The sequence below is a fragment of the Rattus rattus genome, chromosome 11 (assembly GCF_011064425.1).
Source record: "Rattus rattus isolate New Zealand chromosome 11, Rrattus_CSIRO_v1, whole genome shotgun sequence".
NCBI classification, from domain to species: domain Eukaryota; kingdom Metazoa; phylum Chordata; class Mammalia; order Rodentia; family Muridae; genus Rattus; species Rattus rattus.
Genome location: NC_046164.1, coordinates 22064272 through 22085793, shown reverse-complemented (window position 1 = coordinate 22085793; position 21522 = coordinate 22064272). Strand labels below are relative to the sequence as shown.

At 44.0% G+C, this 21522-nt stretch overlaps 1 protein-coding gene across 2 annotated transcripts in view; it reads left to right on the top strand.

The window, feature by feature from the left end:
- The window catches only part of Tmem156 (transmembrane protein 156), a 28300-nt gene extending 14210 nt beyond the window's left edge, over positions 1-14090 (top strand). Inside the window, exons 4-7 of one of the 2 annotated variants that reach the window (XM_032916461.1) lie at positions 875-994; positions 4434-4517; positions 11539-11641; positions 13433-13916. In XM_032916461.1, the coding sequence (XP_032772352.1) occupies positions 875-994; positions 4434-4517; positions 11539-11641; positions 13433-13457 (332 nt within the window). In that variant the 3' untranslated portion in view covers positions 13458-13916. Of the gene's footprint in view, positions 1-874; positions 995-4433; positions 4518-11538; positions 11642-13432 lie in introns of both variants that reach the window. The other variant, XM_032916462.1, reaches the window with a different exon arrangement.
- The last annotated feature ends 7432 nt before the right edge of the window (positions 14091-21522 follow it).

The window sequence follows — 21522 nt, the reverse complement described above, 5'->3', positions numbered from 1 at the left end:
GCCTAGAAACAAATGCCTTCTGATGATTCCAAAAAGGGGAAGTTTCCCCATTAGAATGCTTTTTATAAAGCCTATTCATCTTATGAGTAATTATTTTTTAATTATGTTTATAGTGAACATAGATATAGAAGGTGTAACCTCCTCCAAATGTTCCCTCACAGGAGTCTCTGGGGACATTTTGTATCCAAGCTGTAACAGCCTATCATCTGGCAGAAGCAGGGTTTGATCCCTCATCTCCCTGGCCACCCATCCAGCTCAGCGGGGTCCTCTGTCTCTGTCAGCCTTCACGTTGTTGCCCCATCTCCAGGGCTCTTGCTGGCCCTTTGTTGATTTGAGGGCATATGTGGGATCCCATGACCAAGACGATTAATGGCACACAGCTCTGACTCTAGGGCTGCTGCCCTGTGGCACTCTTGATGTACAATAAGAACATTGATATTGGCATCGCCTGGAAGTGAAATTAAATGCCAGGAGTTTGAGTTGAATGGGTCCCTGGGAGCCACTTGGCCAATTTCCTCACTTAGTAGCTTCATTTCATACAGTGGAAAGGTGTTCAGGGGAGCAAGTGACTCTGTTTCCAGTTAAGGCTGCAAACACCTTCTCCATTAAAGCATGCACCACAGCACTGCCTCTTATCTGAGGTACTACCTCATTGTGTAGAGTGTGTGTGTATGTGCGTGTGCGTATATGTGTGCGTGCGTGCATGCATGTATGTTTGTAGAGGTCAAAAGAGAGAAACCAGGAGATGGTTCTGTCCTTGCTCCCTGTAAGCCATAGAGATGATAGAACTTCGTGTTGGCGAGTACCTAAGCCTGCTACTAGTCTTTTACTGGTTTTCATAGTATTTATCTTTTTTTTAAATATTTTTTTACAGCTGTCACTTGCTCCATGAAGATCACTTGGTACGTTTTAGTGCTATTCGTTTTCATGCTAGGTATCATCTTTATTATCTACAAAATACTTGAAGAGCACAGGAGGGTGTGGAGACGGCAGAGTAAGTATTGAGAACTAAATGCGCTTTGAGGGCTGTCTCCTGAGGGCATCCCTTTGCCCAGAGAAGCACATGCAACACCTGTTTGCCCCCTTTTCTTTTTAGTTCAGTTGGCCACTTACTGTGTACCTACTATGTATAAATGCTGACTCCAGATACGCTAAGAGATTGCAGGTGTAGTGTAGAGACCAACACCAGACCCTGCATGCCTTTCTCTTATATGGAAAGGCTCACAGACAAGAAGAAGGGCAGGGTGAAGAAGGAGCTGTCTGGGTGGAACTGGGTGGAGAAGAAGTGAGGGCAGAGAGAGGCAGAGACATGGTGGTGACCTTCGCAGAGTTAGAGACCCTGAACAGAGTGGTTTCTAGGTGACAATATAAGTATGGACAGTCACTAGTAAGTTTGGGTAGGGCAGACCTGAAAGGAATCTTTTAAGTCAGGATGGTAGGAGCAGTGTTAAACAGCTTCAGTAATTAGTATGACCTGGGCATCACCTATCAGGAAAGACTGTGTGTGGGTGCACATACACTGGCTGCATATCAGACTCGACCAGCACTTCTTATGTGTGTGGCTGATCTCTCAAAGAAAGTATGAACAGAATCACCAGGATAACAGGCTCTGAAGATAAGTAGACTCAAGCCAAATCCTCATCTCACTATCTATAGCTTTGAGTGAGGTACCATTGCACGACAAGGCTTTCCTCTTCTGTCCTACAGGGTACTTGCTTCTACCACATGGAGGAGCTGGGGTAAATGATGAACTAAAGAGATCTTCCCCCCCTCTCTCTCTCCTACCCTCCTCCCTCCAGGGTTTCCCTGTATATCCCTGGCTGTCCTGGAGCTTGCTCTGTAGACTTGGCTAGCCTCAAACTCACAGAGATCTGTCTGCCCCTGACTCCCTAGTGCTGGGGTTAAGGGTGTGCACCACCACCACCACCACCACCACCACCACCACCACCACCACCCCCAGGCATTTTCTTTCCTTTTTTTGGTTGGCACAGCCAGTTCTTGATGAAGGATTGCAGTGTTGTCCAGCAAGCTCACTTCTTAGACTTTTATGTTCTCTGACATGCAAGGCTGTTATTTATCGCAGCAACAGAGTAGCTAAAGCTCACCTGTAGATAAGCAAAGATGCCACTGACTCTTTGGATTAAACCTTTGTTGCAGGCAACAAAACAAAAAAAAAAAACCTTTTTGAGAGTAGGTTCAGATCAAATCTTATCTCTGATACCATAGTAATAAAGGCCTAAAGTGTCATAGTTGATGACATGACACTTTGTGTATTTGTAGAATAACAATTTTCACCAGCTGATCAAATATTTAAAAAAAAATGGCTAAACCTCTGAGCTAGTGCCAGCACCCATAGGGCCACATGGCACTGCAAGGTACTTTTATCTCAGCAGCTCCAGGCTGACCCCAAGTACTCTCTGACCCAGGGGGTTCACAGGCCATGCTAACGTGGCATGCTGGTCTCTAGTGTTAGTTCCAGCACCCATGGGGCCAAATGGAACTAACCATAATTTATCTCTAGTTAGTATCTCTCCTGGTGGCTCTCTGCTAACTGTGAACTCTCTGGTTCCAACTACCAAGTAAAATCAGAGCTCTGGAAGTCCAGCATGAACTGGCCTATCATGGCTCCCTGCCATGGACTCTGCTCACACTCCTAATAACCCAGTGAAATCATGACTCAATAAACTGTAATTTATCAATCAGATTTATACATTAAATTCTCAATCCACAATACATCCTCACAATGAACTCACAACCAATTGATAAGGATATAAACCACCCACCTAGATAAGATAAATTTGCCTACAAAAATCCATCCCAACCACCTTGGCAATTCAAGGACAACCAGATCTGGGTCATCCTCCATCTCCATCTAGATTCTCTCCCTCCTTTCCCTTCTCTCCTGCCTTACAAAAACTTTGCCCCCTGTCTTATCTTTTTACTGTCCAACTTGACCTAACTTGTGCCAGCCCTCACCTGCATATAAATATCAACCTACAGATCAAAGCATGTATCCTGGATGGCCTTAACTGTCGACTTGACATGATCTAGAATAACCTCAGAAGGAAGTCTCAATGGAGGTGTTGCCCAGATCAGACTGGTCTTTGGGTGTGTCTGTGTGGTGATAGGGTTGTCAGTTTTCTTAATTGACATAGAAGGAGGGCAAGCCCACTGTGGGCAGCACCATCCCTACGTAGGTGATTCTGAACTATATAAGAAAGTATATACTTATAAGAAAATATAAGCCAGTCTGCAAGCCAGCTAGCAAGCAGCAACCCCTGTGGTTCCTGCTGTACTTCCTGGCTGTGAAGTGAGTTTCCTGGTGGAGGTAACACCATGCAGAATATCAGCAAGCAGGACTGCCTTCACTTCCCTCAACGCTAGACTGTTGCTACCAGGAAGTGTAAGACAAATAAATCCCTACCCCAAGTTGCTTTTGCTTTTGGTATTTGTCATAGCCCCTGAATGAAACCAGAACAATATATAAACTGTACTATTATTTTTGTTTTATGCCTGAAAAGGGAAAAAATTGCCAAACTCAGAAAAGTTAGTGGTTTTGTCCAAAGCTACACAATTAGCAAAATTACAGTATAAAGACTTGGTATCTTATAGGCATTGAAATCTTTGTTATTTTAATTAAGTAAGTTCTATGTTTCTTGAACTATTTTCCTGTATGAATACAATTAATAAAGAAAGATACAAGATAGGAAAATGCATAGAAAGACATGGCTAGTGGGAAGTATATTAAATTCTTTCAAATATCTATTCAGATGACAAATTTGGTAGCTTTCACAGGTTTTTCTTACAAGTCTAAGCATATAAAGTAATGAAAAAAAAACCCACAATACTCATGCCATTACATTAATTAATCTGAACTGTTTCCTAAGTATGCTGCATATCATATCAATATAGATAAAAATGGTATTTTTAAAATAAGGGGTGATACTTTTCATGAGCAGATGGGCGATAATGATATTTACAGTAGTGGAGAAACCATTATTTTAGGAAAAGTCTGTGGGGTTCTGTTATTGTTACTGTCTTGTGGTTTGTTTGTTTGTTTTGAGGCAGGGACTCAGTATGTAGCTCTGGCTGGCCTGGAGCTCACAAAGATATATCTGCCTCTACCTCCCCAGTGCCACGCCGAGGTTAAAGCCTTGCACCAACAGGCCTCTGTGTTTGTTAGTGAAAGAAGACTCAACAGTAAAAGCCCTTAATGTCTTGTTGCTTAATCCTTTGAACTAGCAGAAGGAAGACAGCAAGAATGTGACTTTGGAAGGGAGGGGGACCAGGGCCTTACTCTGTAGTCCAGGCTGACTTCAATCAGGATCCTCCTGCCTCAGCTTCCCCAGTGCTAGGATTAGAGGCATGGGCCACCACAGCAGGCAGAATTTGCTTGTTTGTCATTAAATGTTTAATTCCTTTTCTTGGAACAGGTCATAACTACAAGTCTTCATCTGTTCTCTTCAGAGGGCATGACTCTGGGAAACTGAGCACTTTGAACGTGAGGGTCATTCCAGGTGAGTTCTGAGGCAGCATATGGCATCGGACAGGAAATCCGGAAGCTGCAGTATCTGTTCAGAGTAAACTCGAGATCTGAGTTCATTTTAAGTAGCCTTGGGTTCAGAGTGAAGGAACTGTGGGCAAACGGAATCCAACTTAGTATGTCTCATTATCAGGGAACAGTTATGATCAAAGCCACCTCCTTAAGTAATGGAAAGTTTGCCTAATTGGTAAGAAGAAGAAACTCGTGTGAGTAGGCAGGGGAGAGAAAGCCATAGGGAATACGCCTGGGGTTTATTTTTAAATGAGACACGATATCATTATTTCTCAGAATTGCATGGAGCAATTGTAAAGTGGGCAGAGCTTCTGTTGGAGCCTTCACTTCACGGGGTGTCGTTGTGTAAAGAGAACTCCTAATAGCCTCAATTAAAAAGCCCCCTGTCCTCTCCAGAGAAACAGGGAGGGACGGAGGGATCCTAATTAGAGGATGTGTGAGCACAGATGCTCTGGCTCTAACGTTATCTCTTTCTGATTGTGTGGGCTCTTTCTGAGTCCGTGCTGTCAAGTCACATTAAAAAGAAAGATTATGATATGGTTGGGGGGATGTCCTTTTCCTTCACGGAAGAGAAATGATTTTTAAAAAACTAGAAATCCCTTCTAGGGCCTTCTATACCACCGAGCTATGCCCATCCCCTCTTTCTAAATTTTGAGGCAAGATCCCATTAAATTGCTATAATTTACTGTATAGATGAGGTGGTACTCAAACTTGTGATCCTCCTGCCTCAGCCTCCTGAGTACCTGTTACAAGGCCTGGCTTGTGTTTAGTTTCCATTTTAAACTCCTCCAGTCTGTGTGTGTGTGTGTGTGTGTGCACGCGCGCGCGTGTGCAAGAGAGAGAGAGAGAGAGAGAGAGAGAGAGAGAGAGAGAGAGAGAGTGTCTTCCTACATAGCCCAGGCTGGCCCTCAAGATTATAGTTCTCCTGCCTCAGCCCCCCAAGTGGTAGGATTGTGCTTGTATGCCTGGCAAGAAAGAATATTTTGAATTCCTTGAAAAGCCACAGAATTGAGTGGTATTTACTGATATTCTTTGTCTCCAGTGGGTGGACAGCTCCTTTGCACTTGTGAGAAGATACAAAAGGAGGCTTTCAATCTGCTGTGCAAACTCTTTAAAATGACAGGAAACTAGACATCATCCTGTCTTCTACTGCAGGGTGGCAACAGTAACCACCTAGAGATCCACCCAGCATTTCCTGGGGGATCGTGTGCCCAAGGTTTTTGTTAGCTACTGAAACAAGCAGTCACCCAGACTGGGAAAAATTAGACTGTGTGCACCTACAGACCTGAATTTAAATAATCCAGACGTCCTAGTTGGTATTAGCAAGTATTAAGACATGTTTGGTTAGTAAGCATTAGTTAAACAATATTTGGGGTCAGTTCTTTATGAATCAAGTTGATGGAAATTTTGTGTGGTTCATGAAAATTTTGTTTAATTAATAACATATTTTAAAAAACAACCCATAGAGTTGTTTTAAGGAGAAAATAGATTTTTAAAGGGAGGTAATGGATTCTTCTGTTTGTGCTCTCTTATGTAGTACACCTGCCCGTACCCCAGGAATGGTTTAACCCAGCTCTGCCGAGTTTTCTAGTTGCCTGAGGAAGCTTGGCTATTTCTGTTTCCTGGTCATAATTTTGAACACAGCAGTCTTGTCTGAGAACAAGTCAGTTGTTCCCTTGTCACCTCATATAATTGGAGAAGTCACAAATTTTAAGTCCTGGCTAGCCACAACATGAACCTCACAAGTTATATTTATGAGCCTGTGGCTTTGCTGCATCCAAAAATCCCAGTCTCAGGCCTGCCTCCCCTCAATGGCTTCCAATAAAAGCCCCCAGTTTATTACCAGGTATACAGTTTTAATGTTCAGTTCGGAGCCAGGGTGATGACCTTTAAAAAAAAAAAAGAAAGAAAGAACCAACAATCCTTCTGAGGCTTAGCATCTTCAAAAGGAGAAGAGGTGGATTTCTTTTTATTTATATTCCTTTAAGCTAAATGCACCCCACCACCACCATTCTAAGGTGCTCTTTCTGAGAGAGAAGTGGAAAGAAATTCATATCTCCCCTGAGTGCTGTTTTTAAGGCTGCTCTTTGTAATGATGGATTATAGGCAGCCGGGAGAGGTAAGGAAAAAAAAATAGCGTGCCAGTGTGAGTCTCTGGTAATGCAGTCGTGTGATAAAAAGAAAGGGAGCGGAAAAAGCAATGCCTGATGCTGCATCCAACAGTCTGTGGTTGGTGCTAGGCACTCATCCAGAGTGGCTCTGTGGCTCCTGAACTACAAAACTAGCATTGCTACACTGTTGCGATGTAGGGAGACTCACCCATCCCCAAGATATCCACTCTCCAAAAAAGAAACAAGGAGAGCTCACCAGGATACTTCTCTGCACAGAGCCCTACACGGGTTAGCACCACGTGGAAAAAGTGGGCCCCTGATACTTTCCTCCATGCCGGAGAAACATGTTGGTATTAATTTTCTTAATGTCGTATTCATTCAGTTATCATCGTCCCCTGAATGATGCCTTCATTTTACCCATCTTTGTATCCTTCACGGTAGCATCGCTTTTAGAAGGCCATTCACTCATGATAAGGTTTATGAAACAGCACAGCCCTAGGGAGAGATAGGTATAGGCAAGGCTAGGCAAGCAAGAAATGAATCCTGCCTGGTGTAATGACCCACACCTTTAATCTCAGCACTCGGGAGGCAGAGACAGGTTGATCTCAGTGAGTTTGAGGCCAGACTGGTCTACCTAGTGAGTTCCAGGACAGTCGGGGCTACATAGGAAGATCCAGTTTCAAAAAGAATCTATATCAAAATAAAATAAAAAAAAAATGAATCTTAAGAATGGGGAAGGTGAAATGAACACACAGAGTAACGAGGGCTCTTAATTGTTGAGCCATCTGTCCAGCCGTTGCCTTCCATGTTCTTGAGATGAGCGTGAGATGCCTACTTGCATGCTGGGAAACTATTACGTAGTACTGCATCAGGTCTCTGACATCAGTGCTTCTACTCGATCCAGCTGCTGAGGGGGAGAAGCTGCTGTTCCATATCTTGCCTCCAATGATGAAGCCATCACAAGCCAAAGCGCTTCGTCTTTAACTCTCTTTCCTGAGCACTGAGCACTTGGCAAGCATCACAGCATCACTGGTGCCCCAGGCACAGCCCTTCTGCACTGGGCCTCAGCACACTTACAGAGAATCTCCTCAAGGCTATCTCAGGATGAGGGAAACCCTTATTGAATCAAGCACTGTATCTGTGCTGTTCTTCGACAAAAATCAATTTACTTAATTATATAAGCATTTCATTCTTCTGCTAATGAGAGAATGGAATCTGAGAGCTTAAGTAATTGGTTTGCTGGTCAGAGCAACTGAAGGTGCACAAAGATGAGACGATGGGATTTTATGATGCTCGGTTGAAGTTACTGGTTTAGAGGCAGTTCCTAGAGTCAGGGTTCATTCAACCAGCTCTGCCCAAACAGCACAGTATTCAACGGGAGTGACTGACCTGGGCATCAGGCTGGTTCATATCAAAATTCTTCTTGCTTTTTTACATCTAACCCTGGAAATGGAGATAAAACGTGTTCCCTCTAAAAAGCTGTAGCAGCTTCTGTGACACTGTGAGTCCTCCAAAGAGACAGTTTAGCATTGGTTAAGAATATTTTCTTTCGGGGTTGGGGATTTAGCTCAGTGGTAGAGCACTTGCCTAGCAAGCGCAAGGCCCTGGGTTCAGACCCCAGCTCTGGAAAAAAGAAAAAAAAAAGAAGAAGAATATTTTCTTTCCTGAAGTTAATGTGGGAGGGTCCTAAGGTAATGCAGAGAAGAGAAAATTGACTTTTATTGTGAAGGAGGCTTAGCGAATGTCAAAAGTAGGCGTATGGCCCGATTCATAGTATCCCCAAATAAAACTAATGGCAATGTAAAGTTATAGTTCCCAGCATGCTTATGACCAGGATAATAAAGACTATGCAGGTTTCAATTTCCTGCAGAAGAGAAGATAAACGACCGGTGCCAGATGTTTTGCAACTAAGCAAGATAACGTGAAATCTTAATTTTTACTTACTTAACCATTACCCATAATATTGATGGCTCTTAAAATGCAGGTTGAGTTCATAAACCAGGGAAAGGCATAGCTGTCTGCGTGGTTATAGACTGGCTTGAAATGCAAAGGATGGCTCTTCTTTTGCAGGAAGAAATTCCTAAGTGTGAAGGTCCACATCTGGAATAGGACGATTTACTCTAGGCACTTTGAATATCTTTATGTGACAGCCATTTATACCATCTCTGAAAGAAGGGACTGCAGAAAACATGCTCCGAACACGTCCCCCATCTTTGCCCAGATGGGCTCTGCCTCCATTGCTACCCACTGTGTGCATCCCCTTTCCAACACTGGCTTTGTCTGATGATCTGGGCCTAACCAACGTTTTCCAAGACAAATAAGTAATTACAACAAAATTAAGTCAGTCAGTTGTTTGCAAGTAGGAGGACCTGAATTCAAGAATAGTCAGGATCTTTTTTCTTTTTTAAAGGGTCAGCAGTGGTGACAGAGACGGACAGATCTCTGAGGCCCACTGGCCAGGGAGCCTGGCCTACTTGGGTGAGCCCCCGGGGCCAGTGACAGACCCTGTTTCAAAACAGCAGCACAAGGAGGGAGGGCAGGGCCTGAGAAGAAATGGTGCCTCTGGCTTCTACATGCATATACACATGTTTACTTGTACATGCACATCCATGCACCTGCACATATACAAGTACCCACTCCAAAACCCATTTCATATATGTATAGATTTTATATGTATAGAATATATATGTATAGATATATATGTATAGAGTATATACATACATATTCACATATACATATACATGTATACTGAACAAGTAGTTGGGAGACAAGCACATGAAAGAATTGATGAGAAAAGCAGGCTTCCCAAGCACAAGGCGAGATATGGTTCCCCTGTGGGAGATGAACTGATCTTGGACAGAAAACCCACTAGGAGCAAAGTGATGTGAAAACCTCTTGCAGGTTACATGGTGAGAACACAAAATGACACTGGAAGGGTGAGATGAGGTTAGACCCCAGATGCCCTAGATACAAAATGTCTTTGAACAGTGATAGAAATCACTGTAGGGCAGCCTGGACATTGTCACGGACAGTGTGATAAGGCTTTATTCTGCTGCTGGAAATCTGTCCTGTTTGTGAGATTCAGTCAGGTTGAAATCCACGCTGGGGTACTTTTTAATTTTTAAAAGCTCTTTGGAGCTTCCTGAAAAAATGTCAAATGTTGGGAGGGAGAATTGACAAATTCTTGAAAAGACATTTTTGATGTTTTCAAATACTCCTGACAGCCAAGCATTGGGGAATTCAGAATGTTTGAAAGAAACTCTATTTCCCAGTGTAGTGTGGAAGGAAAAGAAACTCACTTGTCTTGGCTGTGCTGAAGAAGGTATTAATGACACACATTTGACTTTGGGTGCTTGTAAAAATCAATTCTTAGAGCTTTTGCAATTAGCATATGAGTTTCATGTCTTTGGATACTAGGAGAAGCCAAAGTTATCGTAACACTAGAGAATATTCCAGTCCAGCCATTATTTTGACAGGTAATAGCTTTTGATACTACACCGTGGTTATTCTGTGCTGTAAAACGTCTGTAGACTGAATCCACAAGCTGACGATGAACAGCCTGGCTCTCCAGACAGAAGAACTTTATTAATTCTCCTTGATAATTATTTCATTTTATGGGTAGGCTTCTTTGATATAACCTTTAAGAGCAGTCTTCAAATCTCAAATTGCAGAAGACCGCCCAAGATGTCTTGTCAAGGGATGTCTAAGTAATTATTTGCCCAGAAAATTTATTCTGAAAACTTTCATGTACACCCAAGTCAGTTCGGAAGTCTAGAACATGCAGGTTCCCAGGCTTCTGGCAAGGGTGGTTCAAATCTAATAGATCTTATACAGACCCCAAGAACCTGAGTTTTAATCATTGCCTCTGGTGAAGTTCAGGCTGACACACTATTAATCGCTATGTTAGTTTCTGTGGTATAACCAATTACCCCAAACAGTGGCTTCACACAATACATGCTGGTAATCTCTGCTTCTTTGAGTTGGAAGTTCGAGCACTCCTTATCTGGGGATGGCTTAGCTCAGAGACAACCAAAGCTGAAATAAAAGGTCGGTCAATGCTACATTCTCGTTCAGAAGTCCTGCTTCCAAATTCCTGCCTTACTTCCTTGCTATGATCTATTGAGGACTTGGCTTCTTGCTGGCTGCATACCAAAGGCCAGTCACAGCTCCTGCATAGCACCTACAGTCCCACATGACTGTCTGCTTCTTTGAGGCAGCTAGAGTCTCTCTGATCTTGGGGGGAACCTGGTCTCTTTGGAGAGCTTCATTAATAAGTCAGGATCAGATCCACTCAAAATAATCTCCCTTTTCCTCAGCTCAGAGCTAAGCAGTCTGGGATGCTGATTACATCTGTAAAATACTTCATCTTCACCCAGTAATAGAAGCTAATCTCAGCGTCTGTGAACTGACAGAAGTGGTACCCTAGATGTGGTTGGTATTTACTGACCATGAAATAAAATCAAAGGATGCTCAGGGCCCAAGTGGGGTTTTTTGAGGAGGTAATGGGGACACGGGGCTCCAGGCTCATACAAAGACTGTGTTTCAGATCTCATTTGACCCTGTTGGGTGGGGAAATTTTGTCATCTTCCCCTTGAAAGGACTAAATGGTGAACAAATGCTACCTTTAATGGCAACTTAGCAGGGTTTCAGTTCTCAGTCTCAGGAAACAGGGTGAGAAGGTGAAGGGAGAAATGAAGGCACAGACACATATTGAGTGAAGCAGGTTAAAGGTGTTAGAACCATTGGAAAGAAATCGAACGAGGGATAGAAACTGCCCAAGCCCCTTTTAGATGAAGGACAGGGTTGTCTTCCACATTACAAGTTCCTTTTGCCTTGCTACTGACTGACACAGCTCTCTGTCTTGAACTGTAGAGTCCACTCAAAGGTTTCCCTTAGTGCGGGTCAAGGAAGCGCTTCCCCCAATACCAGAGCTTGAAGTCACTTCTGCTGTGCACCAGCAAGATCAGTACACATGGTGAGTGATGCTCAACCCTATTGACTGTTTAACTTGTGCATTAGAAACCTGGATGGATTCAGGGAACTCCGGTTGACCCACATCAGCACTTCTGTCTGGGTGGAGAACACAGATATGATAAACTTGAGAAGCCAGCCCACTGGAATTGGGTGACAGAAGCTAAAGAGCCTATTTTCTTCAAGATTTAGGAAGGATCAGCGGACTAATCTCTCAGTCTATCAGACTAATCTCTCAGTCTGTTCAGCTGTCCCTGAAATGTCAGCTCATCCCTTGGCATCCCTTGTATTGGAGTCGAGCCACAAGTCAGAGCAGGAGAAAGGGGAGCATGAGATTTATTCCGTTGAACTCAGCTGCCTGGTCACTGAAGTAAAACTTTAAATTTAACATTGGAGAGTCTAGATGAATGTGCCTTGACTTGATACATTCTAACCTAAATTGATGCTCAGAAGTGTCTAAGAGGTGCTTCTCATTCACTCAGCAAAGATGTAGTGAGAGGCTGGCATGACATATAGTCAGGAAGGGAGAGGGAAAGTAGCATTTCTGGAGACCTCCCACTGTGCATTATCATGGCTGGCTGTGTCACAAACTCATAGTGCTTGAGACATTATCAGTCCAGGTTCTAGCTGGAAACTGGTATTTTACTCAAATTGAGTAAGTCAAGGAGAGTTTGATAAAGGGACTATTAAGCCAAAACGTGGAAATTCTGGAGGAGGAGAATATGTTTGTGCGGGAAGAACTGTCTGATAAGAAGTTTGACCTCAAAGGCTTCCATAGCCTTTGGTTGCCCCGAAGAGAATAAAAATCAAACTCCCTGGCCTTCCCTTTCTCAGCTGTGCCAGAGTTCTCCATTGGCCATGGCCAGTCAGGTATAGACACACTAAGCCAAGCTGAGGTGGCTTGTATAGCCTTCTGGCAGGGCAGTAAGTGGATAGAAGGAAGCAGAGAGCAGATCTGGAGATGTAGTTGAAGATCCAGCCCAAATGGTCCTTATGCAAAGTGGAAACCTAGTGATATGATCCCTTCATGTTCCAGAGGAAAGCCGGGGGCGGGGCGTGGGGGTGGGGGCGGTGTTAGTGCTTTCAGGGTTTGCTGTTGACTAGAAATTTCTAGGTTTGATTAATGAGTGCACCAAGGAAATTTTCCTGAGCTATGTCTGATACCTCCAGTGTTGGTTCTCATGCAGGGACTGTTCAAGTTCACAGATAAACATGATCCAATTTGGCCATTCACCCCAAACATGGACTTTGTGTCAAGAACTCTACTGGCTGGCAAAAGTAACAAGGAAGTTAGCGGGGCAGTTAGGGAAACTGTATGTAAAGTAGCGAATGTAAAGTAACAGGGTCTAGAAGCGCTTACCATGGAGACACCATGAAGACAAGGTGTCTAGCGTTTGCTAGATCCTCAATAAACATAGGAAGTGGAAGAGTCATCCCACTGCTGTCCCACTGTTACCGTGGGCTGTCATAACAGCAAGACCTGTACCAACTCTTACGCTTCCATTGAAAAGAAGCCAAAGGTCCTGGGGTAGCAGAGCAAGGGGAGCCTCTGGGTTTCTTCTGTCCCGTGCTTGCAAGGATCTCATCGCTCCAATGCGTCCTGGTAGGGATAGAGAAGGACATCATTGTATGACATAGTTGTGGATAGAGGACCTAGTCACTGACAGAAGAGTATTATAAGAATCAGCATTTGAAGTGAATGATTTGAAATTATTCTCCACCAATTCTAATTTAGACAAAACTTTAAAAACTATTTATGTAAATAATATTTGTTTTCATTAAAAAAACCTTTCAGGCTATCCTTGGACAATCTGGACTAAAGACTTTGACGACTAATGAGAATTTTGTTTTGGATTGAGTGGACTGGTAAATGCTTGGGTCCAGCGGAGGAAGTACTGATAGGTGAATGGCGGGGCTCAGACCCTGAAGAGAATGAACAGGAGAGCGTCTATCTGACCCACAAGATCAAGGGAACGAGAGTGTGAGCCATGGAAGACATGAGAGAGCAAGAGAGTGCTCCCCTTCACCACCGTCGCCATCCCACGCAGCGTGGACCCCAGGTCTTCATTCTGAGGAGCCAATGACCATGGATGCAGATCCTCTCATTGGATCATGTTGCAGGTGCAGGATAGTTTTTCCTGCACAAATGATGTTTATGTTTGGCAGGTTACTTAAGAGGGCCTGTGTATTTATTCATACATTTATAAATCTTGCCTCTTTTGGCATAAGACTTAAAAAAAACTTTCAAGGATATTGAAATAAAAAGGATTTAAATGAAATGCCTTGAGTATTTAAATTCGATAGCAAATGTCTCCTCCGAGGCCTTTGGCTCCCATATTTGTTTAGGCCATCATGGATATCAGGACAAAGCCTGGGCATCAGTTTCAATAAGAAAAACACATAGACGTGTGACCAGCTCTTCATATTGAAAAATAAAAACATATTTTCCAGAATTACGATGGAACCTGGCCTTCTGTTATGATTATGTGACTAAAATTGTGTATCTGGATAGCAGGCGTGAGGGCCCCACCCTGAGCTCCTTGATGCAATCCTTTCCTGACCTTCCTCAGAAACAGAGTCTCAGACCCCACGGGACAGGTGGTTCTCTCAACCCTCAGCATAAGCAAGCAGCATCCTTGTCTCCAAAGACTCAGGACAGTTCCAGTCTTAGAACCGGAACGAACAGGCCTCACTAGGTCCCATCCTCATCAGTCATCCTTAGAGCTTCCAGGCTTTGCCCCGCCATAGCCTCTATTCTTTACCACACTCGGGCCTTGGGTTGGCGAGATGGCTCGGTGGGTAAGTGTTTGCTGTATAAACGTGATGACCCAAGTTCTGATTCTCTTCATTCAAGAAAAGCTGATTGCAGGCTACAACCCAGCACTGGCTAATGGAGACAAATGGACTCTGTGGTGGGGGATTGCTGCTTAAGCAAAATGTCCAGCTCCAGACTCAGTGAGTGATGCTGTCTCAAAAAGCATGGTGGAGGGCTGAGCAGGGAAGGGTGCTTTCTATCGAGCCTGAAGACGAGTTTGATCCCTGGCACCCACATGGTGGCAGAAGAAAACTGTCACTTCAGGTTGTCCTCTGACCTCTAAATGTGCACAGTGGCATGTGTGTACACAAATACGCACACACAATATAAATGACGATAAAGTGGGAAACACCTGCCATTGACCTCTGTGTGCACATGTGCACACATGCATTCCCTCTCTCTCTCTCTCTCTCTCTCTCTCTCTCTCTCTCTCTCTCTCTCTTTCTCATTCTTTGGGTGGTTATTTTCAAATAAGGCTGTTGGAAGGCTGTTGGGGGCCATATAAAATTTATTTAAATAAGTTAGTATGTTTTCTCTTTTTAACTTTTGTTAGACAGGACTAAGACATGGATTTATAATGGGGGAGGGAGAGAGAGAGAGAGAGAGACCGACACGAGCCATGTGTAGTCAGTTCATGTCTTCTTCAGAGACATCTGACACTTTTCCCTGGGAAGCTCAGACAGAAGAAGGTCTCGAATTTTCCTTCCTCCTCAAGTTGGCCTAGTTGTGTTCCTCCTCATGCACTTTAGCAAAAGGGAGAAAGGCAGATGGAGGATTGCCTGAGAGAGGAAGCCACAGCCAAGGCCACCATGGGAGCTTCTCTTCTGGGAGAGCAAGGGGCTGGTAGAACTCATCTTACAGGATACTTCAGACTGTGATTGCTGCCTGATCACTGGCTCTGAACATCTCCCTGAGCCTGACAGTTCTGTGCCCAGCTCCACTCAACTAGTGCTAGTAAAAAATCGGCCTGTGCTCCTTAAAGTCTTTCATAATTCATGGCTTCTTGTGGATAACACTGACCCTGGCCTTTAGTGGGTTATGCATTATAACTGGTCCAAACTTGATTCATTCTATGGACTTGTCTTATAACTTAGCCTTGACGTATTTTAACCTTGAATTTTGTGTCAAGAGTGTGTTGGAGAGAAGAAACATCCTCAATGGGATGCTGCCACAGTGGCTCTGACACTAGTGACATGGTGGAGTTATAGGATCAGGAAGAGGGGCAGATGGAGGAGAGGATAGAGGGAGAGTTAGTGAAGCATGGCAAACACCTTTCTAATGAAAGAGAGAATGTCTCAGGGTTTCTATTGCCTTGACAAAAGAAATAACCATAACCAAAAAGCAAGTTGTGGAGGAAAGGATTTATTTGGCTTATACCTCCACAGCACTGTTCATTATCAAAGGAAGTCAGAAGAGGGATTGAAGCAGGGTAGGAGCTGATGCAGAAGCCATGGTGGGGTGCTGCTTACTGGTTTGCTCCATGTGACTTGCTCAGTCTGCTTTCTTATAGAACCACAAGCCTAGGGATGGCGCCAACCACAATGGGCTGAACCCTCCCCCAATGATCAGTTATTGAGAAAATGCCTTACAGCTCGATCTCATGGAGGCCTTTCCTCACCTGAGTCTCCTTCCTCTCTGATGACTCCAGCTTGTGTCAACTGAACACAAAACCATCCAGCATGCAGCTTGAGCGTGCACACACACACACACACACACACACACACACACACACACACACACACACACACACACACACACACACACACACACACACACACACACACACACACACACACACACACACACACACACACACACACACACACACACACACACACACACACACACACACACACACACGCACACACACACACACACACACACACACACACACACACACACACACACACACACACACACACACACACACACACACACACACACACACACACACACACACACACACACACACACACACACACACACACACACACACACACACACACACACACACACACACACACACACACACACACACACACACACACACACACACACACACACACACACACACACACACACACACACACACACACACACACACACACACACACACACACACACACACACACACACACACGGGGGAGAGAGAGAGAGAGAGAGAGGAGAGAGAGAGAGAGAGAGAGAGAGAGAGAGAGAGAGAGAGAGAGAGAGAGAGAGAGAGAGAGAGGATGATTATGGGGAAGCTGCAGGCTTCTGCCTGAAGGAAATAACATTACCTATGGTGGTTTCTAGAAGAAACCAGACATTCTGTGGCCCTTCCTCCCAAGCCAGTGCTTTTGTCCTCGCCTTGAGTTCAGTTTGGGTCACTCCTGGGTGAGGCAGCTCTTCAGATCACCTTCTCTTTTCTGATCTTTTTTCTGGTTGCTAACATTCCTTTTTCTTCATCGTTAGAAACACTCTGTGTCCTGCTTGACTTGGGAACTTTAGAATAATGTTGTGTGTGTACACATGTATGTGTGTATGTGTCTTCTCTAGAATTTAGTCCTCTTATTTTCATGTGCCACAGTGTCACAGATATGTATTTATGTCTGTTTCTTCTCCAGCCTGAGAGGGGCAGCCACACTCCAGCTTCTGAGTCCCAGCAGCAGAGACTCATCTTCCTGGTTTGATCCTTATTTACACCCTGCCTGGTGATAAATATTAGTTGTAACTTCATTAAATGCTTACTTGGAAGGGAATAGGATTGCAGATTTACTCACCAGGATTTGCTAACATGATATTGACGATGTTCTTTAATAAACAAGATGGTGGGTTCTGTACGTAAGAATTCATCCTATGGAATTATACTCAGCCATAAAGAAATTTAAAAATTGCAGGAAAATCGATAGATCTGAAAATGCATTAACTGAGCTAACCCAGATCCAGGAAGACAAATACTGTTTTTGTCTCACAAGGAATCTGTTAATGATTGAATGCATGTATGTGTGAGGGGTGCATGGTGTGATACTGGACCAAGGGGACCACAAGAGTAGAAGAAAAGAGATGCTGAGGAAGGGAGGATAGGGTACTCCACAGGCCAATAAGGGGGGGCTGTGTCCTGACAGAATAAACGATGCTACCGAGGTGGATGGCTCCAAAAGGCTGTGGAAGAATGGAGGGAAGAAGATCAACAGAAACAAATTATACTTGAAATGCTACAATGAAACCAGCCAGTGCAGCTCACAGTTGCTGTCCATTGTGAAGGGAAATCAGGGCAGGAACTCAGGGCAGGAACTGAAACAGAGACGGTGGAGAATGGTGCTGACTGGCTTGCTCAGCCTGTTTTCTTACACCACTAAGGACCACCTGCTCAATGGTGGCTCTGACCTCACTGAGCTGGACCCTGTCACATCAGTCATTAATCAAGACAATGCTCAGACTTGTCTACAAGCCAATCAGATGGAGGCATTTTTTCAACTCAGACAACTCCAACTTGTGTCAAGTTGACAGAAAACTAACCCGGACAGATGGCAACCTCAGGATAAGGACGTGAAATGCATGCTTGCATTTGAAAAATCTGGCTATGATCTGAGGACAGGGAAGATATTTCCAGATTCCGACTCTAGTCTGCCTGCCAAGATTTTGTGGTTTATTTATTTATTTTAACTTAATAATGATCTAATAAACTCTTACCTGTCAAGCAAAAACATCTAAATATGACATGATATCAGATAAACTCGGAGTTCTAAATGATTTTAAAGTATCTAAACCAGTAGTTCTCAACCTTCCTAATGCTGTGACCCTTTAATACAGCTCCTCATGCCCTGACGACCCCACACCATAACTGTAACTTTGCTACTTTTATGCATCGTAATATAAATGCCTAGTATGTCAGATATCTACTATACAGTCATCAAAGGGGGGTGTAGCCCACAGATTGAGAACTACTGATCTGAAGGATACTTTAAAAAATTCCTCCATGAATTTTATTCTTATGCACTGGGAATTATGTATGTTAGTAGAATGGTTGGTCTCGCAGTTCCTGTGAAATGAAGGAAAAATGTAGCATGCATGATCAGGCAGGCAAGAAAACAACACTCCAAAATTAATCATGACTGGAGAGATGGCTCAGTGGATAATACATGAGGAAGAGAGAAATTGAGGAAGACACCAGCATCAACCCCGGCCTCTATCCTTCCATATACATGCACATATACACATTTGTTCATATACATTTATAACTCTCTCTCTCTCTCTCTCTCTCTCTCTCTCTCTCTCTCTCTCTCTCTCCCTCCCTCCCTCCCTCCACATTTTGACGCCTGAGAATTATAACTGTTACTGGAGAGGGTGAGCAGATAATACTACTTACTGGAAGAATATAGTTTTGTTGGTTATCACTTGATACTTCCATCTTCAAATTATGGAAGGCTCCACCTGAAACCTCTCGATGATGAGATTATTGTTTTAATTAATGTGGAGTGCTCACTTCTTTCTGAGTGCTAGACAGTGCTAGACCTTGCCTCAAGGCAATAAGCTGACAAGGAACAGAAGGTACCCAACATCCTACTCTAGTCTTCACATGTACATGCAGATGTGAACACTCCCACACAATCATACACACACACACACACACACACACACACACACACACACACACACACTCATGCATACACTTTTAAGAGAAAAAAAGCAGAAGGAAGAACAAAGAAGCCTTTAGCAGTCCCTACTCTTATCAGAGCACCTGACATGGGCCACACATTCACTCCTAGCTAGTCACCTCAGGGCAGAGTGTTAAAGACCCACTGGTATATGACTAGTAGACCAATCAGGAGTTGGCCTGATTCTCAAGTAAGGGAGGGCACTGATAACCAGTTAAAGACAGGACTGTGTAAGCAGAGAGGAGGAGACAATTGTTGGGTACTGCTGAGAATATTCCTCCTCAGTGTCCTCAAAAGTGTGGAGAGAGATGTTGTAGAATATATTTAATCTCAATCATGGGCTTCTACCCCACCTTTGATCATAGGATAAAAGACACACAACTTTTATATTTATAATAAGCCTTAATCAGCACTAGAGCTGGACAGATATCTGCCCTCTATGCTCTTAGAAGCTATTTCCCATGGCTAACCCCATTTTATAATATACCATGTTCTATCTGGGCAGCTCTTAACTCTCATTGGCTCGCCCTCTGACCATATTTTTATAATGCACCTGCCCCATGGTAGCTTCCTCTTCTCTCCACCTGTTTCTCCCCTTCTCCAACCCCAAGCCCAGAAACCCCAAGCCTATCTCAATTCTGCCTAGCTGTAGGCCATAGACATCTTTATTTAACCAGTAGTTTTAAATTAAAGAGCAAGGTCACATTGTATGTGCAGAGTCTCTAGTTCCTGGGGCAATCATGCCTTAAGGGCCAATATTTAGCATCGGACTAACCCACTACACAGAGCGAGGCTGATTTAAACCATATGCTGGGGATTGAACCCAGACTTTGGGTATATTAACCACGTGTTAAGCATTGAGATGCACCTCTGGCTCCCTCTTTCAAGAGTGCTGACTGTTTTCCAGGCGTGTGTCACTGTACAGCATCCTGTAGTAGAAGTCCATGTTTTAGTTTGAAGACAGTGCTGTTTGGGGTCACTGTCTCTACCCAGAGTCACATGTAATTTCAAGTGATCTGTGAAGACAGTCTATGTGTTTCCTTTCACATAGGAAAGTGATCAGATGTGTCACAAGGGCATGTGGCAGTGACAGCAACACAACAGGTGATCTCGCCTTTAAGGTGGCCTCACTCCAGGCTTTCCCCACTTGCTCGATGCTTGAGAAGACTGTGAGGAGTCAAGGTTGCTTGTCTAGCAGCCCAGGGTACCCAGAGATAGGTGGACAAGATTGTCTGCCTCAGGACTTCAAATTATGGAGGCACTGACAGAAAGGTGGGAAAATGGAGCTTGTTCACCTCAGAAGCAGATCAGCCCAGTGCTCTCTCCTCACCCACCAAGAGGCCTTATTTCCCAGCTTGGTGCTCCTTGCCTCTCTGACTCTATGAGCTCCTGGATGTCAGGTCCAACGGAACTCCAGTTCCCTAAACTCCAAAACACACTCCAAATATCCAGAAATGTGCTTGACCTGGACTACAGTCTGACAGTTAGAGAAAAGCTAGCATTCCTCAGGAACACAGCCCATAAGCTTCCCCAGAACAAACCACCTCCTTTCCAGACTCAGAAACCCGTGTGCCAAAAGGAATCATTTTTTTTACCTCTGGCAGTTACCTCTCCAATTAGCATATACCTGTGGCACTTGCCAGCATATTAAGGTCCATGTTAGCATCCGGGCTTCCTCAGTCCCTACTACAAGGACTTGTTATACATCCTCAAAACCCCTATGCCAGTCTTCTGACTCTTCCCTCCCCTAAGTAGTCACCCTCCTTATAACCCAGCTATTCTTATTCTTTCTCTAGTCTTGATCCCCTACTCCCCTCTCTCCAAGACAGCCCTGGCCATGCCCGGTCTGCTGGACACGTTCAGTCTAATTCTCTCTCTCCCTGGATTCTATCAGATGCCTCTGGCTGTATCTACAATAAAACCTCTCATACCACGGAGCGGTCACATTGTCAGTTTATAACGCTGGTCATGTCCTTACATGAGGTCCTTTCCTGTTTATGTTTCTAGAATTGCTTTCTGTTGCCTGTCCTATACATCCAAGATTTACATTACTTTATAAGGCCACAGGCTATTGGAGCTCTGAGAATACAGTAGCCCAAGTTCAACATCGTCTCTTTCCAGCACAAGAAGTAAAGACATGGTCTAACCCCCTCAGGACTGGTGCAAGATCGACTTTATTTTAAAGCCTTTTTAATATAGAGCACGGCCTCTTTCCTTATCCCGTTGTCTTAGAGATTACAATGTTTAGTAAGGATAAAGGCTTAAAAGTTTTGATGTTCCCACAACTGACAGCTTCGAATAGTTTAAGATTGATTTCTAGGTGGTCCTCTCAGGGATTTGAGATCTGATAAAGCCAGGTGCCTGGGCATGTCCTTATCCGGAGCTACATTCTGGCTCTCTGTAAATGTTTATCGTTTGAGTTTGGAAAGG